This window comes from Malaya genurostris, chromosome 2, assembly GCF_030247185.1.
Source record: "Malaya genurostris strain Urasoe2022 chromosome 2, Malgen_1.1, whole genome shotgun sequence".
In the NCBI taxonomy this organism is placed as follows: Eukaryota; Metazoa; Arthropoda; class Insecta; order Diptera; family Culicidae; genus Malaya; species Malaya genurostris.
In genome coordinates, this window is record NC_080571.1 from 123,259,311 (window position 1) to 123,267,931 (window position 8,621).

Consider the following 8,621-nt stretch of genomic DNA (forward strand, 5'->3'; position numbering starts at 1 on the left):
GAACCGAACACCCCATGAAAAGTATAACACATGGAATGTAATTAAGAAAATACAAAACAAGGTGGAACAAATTGACCACCAATTGGAAAGAATGACGGATCTTTCAAACAGAGAAAGAAGTTCGAGTAAAACTCGAGAAGCGAATACTATAAGCCATTCATTGGCAAGAAATTGGTTCAACGCATTCGAAATTGAAATGAGAACCACAACGAGACCTAACATTAAGAAAAAATTCCTAATTGATACCGGCGCTAGTTCGAACCTAATAAGCAGAAGATGCGCGGAAGAGATAGGTGCATACAGAATAAATATTAAAGAACAAATTCATTACACAGGAGTAATGAATATTCCGCGAATTAGTCTCGGTACTACAGAAGCAGACTTTTTAATAGATAACCTAAAATTTAGAATAAAATTTGACGTCGTCGAGGAATTAGGATTTGCAGGCATCCTTGGAATGAACTTTATAAATAAGCACGTTACTAATATAGATATCCAAAATGGCAAGATAATCTTACAAGAAAAGCAAATTGTATTTAGCATGGAAGCAAAGCCGATACCAAAGTGGCTACAATATGCTATGGGAGATACGGAGCGACAAGCAGAAGGCCATAATCAGAAAATTACAGGAGCACAGAATTCGCTTCATGATAATATAGAATACAAGTCAAATACAAACAACCTAATATATAAGGAAAATCAATACCCAATGGTAACCGAGAAAGGGTGTCAAACTGAAGAAAATATACGTAGTATAACGAAAACCAATAACATAAGCTGCCAAACCGAGTTCATTATAGCAAACGTAGACATAATAGGTAAGACGGAAATCAAAACAAATAACTATGACATATATAATAGTGTACATGACAATGTTCATAACAAGAATAATAATGAAAATGACACAGCCGATTTTGATTACAAACAAATGATAAATGAACCAGTTTTTAAAAGGGAAAAGTTTACCACAATATGCAAGGATGTAGACGAATTCAACGAAAACAAATCGGGGCAACAAAAACCTATTCTCACAGAAGACAACTATGACCTTAGCTTAGTGGAAAACAACAAATTTAAGACACTACAAGGATCACGTAGAATAGAAAAAGTTCTCGAAGTGCTAAATGCTGAAGTCTTATGGCGTTTTCGTTTTTAATTTGCACTACACCGGTGCAGTGCTACACGGAGGCATGAATAAACGAACAAAAATGACGAAAACATAAACAGTAACCATGGACTACCATAAACGATTCCATTGCACAGAGCTACACCATACTTTTGATGAGTGCTACACCAGTGGTGTCGGTGCAGAAAAAGTGTAGCACTGGTGTAGTGCAATTGGCAAAAACGAACGATTTCAGTGCCACCTTACCTACACCGGTGTAGTGCAATTTAAAAACGAAAACGACATTAGAGGGTAGTTTATCAAAGCGTAATAAATATGAAATAAATAAAAAGCACGTGAATAAAAATGATAACAATAATGCATCGTATCAGAGCAATCATGAGTTATACAAAAACGACGATCGTTCAGATAGTATGCTCCCCGGTTGTGGAACTACTATTACTAATGAAGAGGAAAAGGAGTTTATTGACAGAGAGTATGACGAGGAAGACAAATGGTTCCTTGATTTAGATACAAATCAAGACGTAATTCTTACGGAAAATAAAAGATACGGTCAAATAACTGGTCGAGACCGAACGGAAAAAGTATTAGAATCACTAAATATGAATCATCTAAAAAGAGAAAATTTTAGGGATATAGAGATGATTATGGCATCATATAGCGATGTATTCTATCTGAAGGGGGATAAACTAACTATCACTGATGCGGCAGTGCACGAAATTGAGACCACGTCAAACGTGCCTATCAACAAACGGCAATACAGATTTCCGGAAGCTACAAAGAAGCATATTAACGAAGAAATCGAAGAAATGCGTAGGCAAGGTATCATAAGGCCTAGCAAGAGCCCATGGAATGCTCCAGTATTATGCGTACCAAAGAAGGACGATGAATATGGCAACAAGAAGTATCGAATTGTAGTAGACTTCAGAGCATTGAACTTGGTGACAAAACCCTTTGTATACCCGATCCCCTTGATCGATGAAATCTTAGACAACCTAGGGAACAGTAAATATTTTTCAACTTTGGATTTAAAATCGGGATTTTATCAAGTACCGATCGACCCAAAGGATGCTGCAAAGACAGCCTTTTCCACTCCAAAAGGGCATTTTGAGTTTACGCGGATGCCTATGGGGTTAAGAAATAGTCCATCTACTTTCCAAAGATTAATGAATACTGTCCTATACGAAATAAAAGACGTCAAAGCAATCGTATACTTAGATGATATAATTGTTTTTGGCACTACCGTGGAGGAACACAATAACAACTTAAGTAAGGTGCTGAAGGCTTTGCGTCAACATAATTTGAAAGTTGAGCCGGGCAAATGCCAGATATTGAAAGATGAAATAAAATACCTAGGGCATGTGATAGATCAGAATGGAGTACGTCCTATGGAGGACAATATAATGGCTATCAAAGAAATGGCAGCACCTAGAACGGTCAGAGGCGTCCGCTCATTTCTAGGAACGGTAAACTTCTATGGAAAATTCATACCGCAACTAGCAGAGAAACGTAAACCGTTGAACGACCTCTTGCGGAAAAATGTAAAATTTGTTTGGACAGACGAATGCCAGAAAGCATTCGAGGAATTAAAATTTTTTCTGACATCCGACACACTGTTAGTTAGACCGAACTACAAAGATACGTTCGTGATCACAACAGATGCTAGCGAGTACGCCATTGGAGCTGTACTATCTAACGAAAAGTCTATCGATAGACCAATAGCATATGCCAGTAGAGGCCTAGTAGGTGCTGAAAGAAGGTACCATACGATTGAGAAGGAATTGTTGGCCATTGTCTGGGCGGTAAACAAGTTCAAACACTTCATTTATAATCAAAAATTCATCGTCTACACAGACCACAGACCGTTAATTTCAATATGGCACTTGAAGGAAACTTCGCCAACGCTAACACGGTTACGATTAAAATTACAAGGATTGGAAATAGACATTCGCTACAAACAAGGCAAGGACAATGTCGTAGCAGACTTTTTATCGAGATTGCCCGAACAGGATAAGACCCCACACACCATATCGGTAGTAACGAGACAACAAAAACGCCAACACCAGCAAGCAGAAGAAGATCTTGCGAAGCAGAAAGATGCAGAGAGTAGAGTGAACCCCAAGCAAGTTAGGGATGAATCCGGGCGATTCGCGTTATTTGAAAATAAACAGAAAACTGAATGGAACCCACACATGGACGGGTTGGAAAACATCGATTTTGGATGCGATGAGAAGGAAGATTTGGGGGGATTCTCGTACCTCGAGGAGTACGATATATGTACCAGAGAGAACGACATTGAATTCAATCGATTAAAAATTTCGACAAAGAAAATCGACGAAAACAACGCTGAGGCTACATTCGTAATAGTAAACAGCAAATCAGCATACAAGGAATTGGAGGAAATCGTAGAATTACCTCATGGTCTAAAGGACCACTTGAACGGAAGGATCTTTGAAATTCCGAATAGGAAGCTATGGGGGTTGATTTTGAACGGGTCCAAGAAATCATTAACAGATACACACGTACTTTTGGGAGGGCTAATGGATGCCTTTACAAACTGCCCCGAATACGTAAGAAATGCGGAAACCATTCAAATCATTTCATTCAGGAACTTGAAAAGGGCTCCTGAGTCGACGGCACTAAGGTTTATTGCCAAGAAATTTGGCAAGATATTCACATTATACGCCCCAGAGAAGGATCGAATGCTTGTAGCAGAGGAGGATCGCGAGACAGTATTAAAAGAATTCCACGATTCTCCCTTAGGCGGACATGTAGGTAGCAAACGTATGAGGATGCGAATGAGCCCGCTGTTCCAATGGAAAAATATGCGCCAAGACATCGAGAATTATGTCAAACAATGCGACTCGTGCCAGAAAAATAAGATTGGCAGGGCAAACAAAATTCCGATGAAGATAACTACAACATCTTCTGAACCATTCGAGAAATTATATATGGACATAGTAGTACTCCCAGAATCAGACTGGGGTAACAGATATGGTCTGGTTATGCAAGACGATCTGACCAGATATTTAATCGTAGCACCCATGACAAATCAAGAGAGCTCCACAGTTGCTCAAACATTCGTAGACCATTATATATGTAAATTTGGGACACCGGCCGAACTGGTAACCGACAATGGAACAAATTTCGTAAGTTCTCTAATGAAAAACGTATGTAAAATTTTAAAAATTAAGAAGATTACTACAAGTACCTACCACCCACAAGCAAACCTCGTGGAGAGATCAAATAGGGAATTGAAAACTTATCTTAGACAGTACGTGGGTAGCGACCCAACAACCTGGGATCAGTTGTTACCATTCTTCACGTTCGAATATAACACGACCATAAACTCATCTACTGGCTACACGCCGTTTGAGTTATTATATGGAAAACGGGCAAATATTCCGAATTCAATTTACAAATATGACAATGATGGTTTATACTACGAAGACTACGTGAACGAAATGCGATCGACATTCAAGCGATTACATACTCAAGCACGAGAAAATCTAGTAAATTCCAAAGAAAAACGGAAGGAGTTGTACGATAGAAGCTCCAATGAATGGCAACCAATGTGGGGAGACTTGGTACTAGTTAAAGCCAACCCCACAGGAGCAGGACAGAAATTACAGTCGCTATGGAGAGGACCCTACGAAGTAGTTGCTCTCCCTAGCGAACAAACGACAACTATCAAAAACGGAAACAGATTAGAAAAGATTCATAACAACAGATTGAAGAAGTACACGGATTAAGTTTCTAATGGGAATTTATATTGGAACAGTTTTTGGTTAATCATTGAAGTATCACAAATTCAATCGCTATAAAGTATCACAAATTTAGCGCCAAGGTCAATATCAGGCTAAACGGATATGGACTTGAATTTTTTCTTTTCAACAACAGACGCACTCGAGAAACAAAACTACGCGGCATAGTAAGCTGTAAACATTAAACAGTCCAACTTTCTGCCGCGCACAGCAAAACCAAGCAAGCGTTGCATGCGCCAGAACGATGGGCGCTCGGCAAAAACAAATGAAACCATCGCGAAAAAAAAAATACAGGCTAAACTCGATTTAGAAGCACCTATGAATATGCATGCAGACGAATGCGCGCGACTAAGCATGGGCAGCGAAAACACATTTCATATTTTTAAGGATTATTAGTATCAGTTGTTTTTTTTTGTACTATAATCTTAAGAAAAAAATTCTTTCATTAACAAATCCAAGAGTTTTCACGTTTGGAATGTGTCTGCTTGTATACATTCCAGTATCATGACGGCTATCGAAATATTAGGAGAAAACAGCGGAAGTTACGATGGGAATCTCGTGTTACAGAAACTGGGGATAGCGCGAACGATAAGCGGATCATATGATGTTAGGGTGAGTGTAAATTTGGAAGAATTACTAACAATTATGGATAGAACTAGACAGGGGGTACAGTCCCTGGTGGAGGACTGCAAAGCTGCACCAAGAACGATAGATCCTAACCGGTGCAGGGAGTTAATTAAAATGCTTGAGGAAGATAGCAAAGAAATATACGACCTCAGAGAAATGATAAGGAGATCGCCGAGGGGAAGGAAACGCCGAAGCGTGTGGAACGCGATAGGGCTAATGGACTCCGAAGATAGGAGAAGAATGGATATGGATATAGATAGGCTAAGAGGCAATGAGGAAAAAATAAAAGAGCTAACGTATCAACAAACTGCAGCCGTCGATTCAATTTATAACTTGGTGAATGAGTCAGTGCATCAGATAGATCTGAAGGCTATTGAAACATATCGGAAAGACGAAGAAATGAAAAACGAGGTTCTCAGGGACATGAACCAAACAGAATCAACAAGAGACTTATTGTTGATGGAAATGACAGAAATAAGAAAAGTAGTGGAATGGCGAAACATCGTACGGAGAATACGTCATAGACAAATACTTGCATTAAAAATACTAGCCGGGGAGGCGGGAGCAATTGAAATAATAACGGAGCTAGCAGAACCCATGCAATTGCTAAAGGAAATGGAGACACAGGGGAAAAGATCGACGGGAAATACAGACTTCCCGCGAACAGAAAACGGGTATTTAAGTTTGGAAATATTTAACATGGCCAGAATCACACACATTATGGATGAAAGAGGTATATTGAAAGTAAAACTAGCGATACCACTGGTTACAAAAGCAGAGTTTACGACACTAAGGGGAATAGTTATGCCACGAATGCATGGTAATATAGTAACGCTAACACATCTCAAGAGAAACATAATAATGGTAGCGAAAAACAGGAGATGGGGATATGTCATAGATGATAAGACGTACAAAGGATGCAGTGACTATATTGGGACGAAGATATGTAATATGACTAATATGGAAAGCAATCTAGAGACAAGCAGCGAGTGCCTCGCAAATATGGTTTTTAAAGGAACGGCAAGGACCTGTGATGCCCGCGCACTTAGGTTAAATCATACAATGTGGTTCGAAACAGCGCGGCCAAATATATGGGTGTATGTGGCGCCAAGATCAACAGAAATTAATATAACGCAAACTAATGGCGAAAGAGTTGAAAGAAAAGAAATATTAGGAGTGGGGACTATGGAATTGAAACACGGCACGATTCTGAGAACTAGTGAGGTAATCATCAGACACCAAGATAAAGAAGAAGCCGAGGAACCAATATACCTCAGGAAAATCCTGGAGGAGCCGATAGAACAAAAGGAGATATCTAAGCACACAGATATACCGGTATTGGATAAAAAGAACACGCTCTATACGTTTATAAACAACAAACGCCTCTTTGATATAGGAATAGATGTGAAGAAACTAAAGGAAAGAAAAATAGAATTACAGAACATGACTTACGCACCACTGGAATACCCATGGATAAGCATAAGCACGATTATCATAATAAGCCTGAGCATAATAAGTGGTTGTGCCTATTGTCATAAAGGAAAAATTTCATGCTGTAGCACAACGAAAGTTATAAAAAGCAACGGAAACGTCGAAAGAAAGAAAAGCAAAACTTCAGACATAGAATTGTACGATATAACGATTACAAACGAAAATAGTAAGGGAGGAAAACCCATAACTAAAGACATGATATCAGGGCCTATTTTGATGAATAAGAACGGAAGAGCACGACCGATAGCGGAGACTCAAGAAGAACCAATACCGACAATCTCTGTAGAACCGAGACAAAAAAGCACCAACAGAGAAACAGAAACGGAAAATGAGTATGTGGAACCGTTCACGATAATAGAATTAAGAAATAGAGAGATAGGAATTGGCAGCAAAAAAGGGAATAGCTCGGAAACAATACGAACACCAAAAAGAAGTACCCGCAACATATCCGTTATTTAAAGAATGGCAGCTAAAGCAGCAGCGACGAATCGAAGCATAAATTCACTGTTTTTTGTTCCACTCACAAAACATAACAAAACGCATCGAAAATGTGTGCTTGTAAATTTGCACGTGGTGTGTAGGTAGGTCTCTAAATAAATATTACGATTTTGAAAGTTTCTCTGCCGTGTGTTTCGAACCGCTCTTGCGTACGTGTATCCTATTTCGAAATAGTCCCCGCCCCCCCCCCCCATAATACAAAGTAAAGAGAACTTCTTCTTCTAGAGTACCGATCAGACTGTTTAGAAATTTTACTTATTAGGGGAGAAAACCAAGCCGTGTATGTATCTCAAAATTATAATTATAGCATACTAAACTTTCAAATAACCTTTGTACGTTTTATTGTTCCCAGCCAAACTAAAAACGCATATTGTATACTAGCCTTATTAAACAAAAGGAATAATAAAATACAGAGCAAAACGAAAACACATGAAATCAAAAACACCTAAGCAATCCGTTTCAGGATACTTCAATTAAGGGTGATAACAGCTGACTAGATAAAATCGGAATATTTTTCTGTCCACAAAGTCAATAAGCCGAGCTAAAATTTACAATCCAAGATTATCAGTAAGTTATGAAAACTATACAAAATTTTTTAATACCCATATCCTCGCGCCTAAGTCCGATACCATCACAATCGACTTGATGCTAACCCTTAAGGTATCATCAAGCTCAGTAAGTAAGGGGGCATGCAGCGTCCTTAGCAAATTTGCTGGTTTGCATTGGCGCAGCAGTTTTTGTTTACGCGCTCTTGGAATGTGCTCGGGGTTGCTGAGGTGTTTTTTGTTTACGCGACACTGAGGTGCTCTGCGTAAACAAAGAAATTTCACGGACAACCGCGGTAACGTTCACGATGGTCTCGGGTTTAGGCCGAACAGCTAGTGAAATGTTAGGAACATAAAAACCACTAGTCGAAAAAAATCAGAGTTCAGTTCAGTAGAGTTCAGCTCGGTTCAGCACAGACCAGACTCAATTTCTGAAGAATTAAGTGAAAAGTTAGAGTTCAGCTCGGTTCAGCACAGACCAGACTCAATTTCTGAAGAATTAAGTGAAAAGTTAAGTCTAGTTCGGAGTGTAATACAGTAAGCCGTAGGAGTATGCATAGTGGGCATTGT

General features: G+C 39.1%; 1 protein-coding gene across 1 annotated transcript; it reads left to right on the forward strand.

Annotated features, from left to right (window-relative positions):
* The first annotated feature begins 2,292 nt into the window (after positions 1 to 2,292).
* Positions 2,293 to 4,878, forward strand: LOC131428795 (uncharacterized). Its single transcript, XM_058592838.1, has 2 exons — positions 2,293 to 2,635; positions 2,786 to 4,878. Exons 1-2 carry the CDS (start codon positions 2,293 to 2,295, stop codon positions 4,876 to 4,878), a joined length of 2,436 nt encoding a protein of 811 aa, XP_058448821.1.
* The last annotated feature ends 3,743 nt before the right edge of the window (positions 4,879 to 8,621 follow it).

Excerpts from the sequence above, each read along its gene's own strand:
- LOC131428795 (XM_058592838.1), top strand. The coding sequence starts at position 2,293 with ATGAATACTGTCCTATACGAAATAAAAGACGTCAAAGCAATCGTATAC. Across the intron at positions 2,636-2,785 it reads ACCGCAACTAGCAGAGAAAC|ATGCTAGCGAGTACGCCATT; the intron begins GTAAACCGTTGA and ends TGATCACAACAG.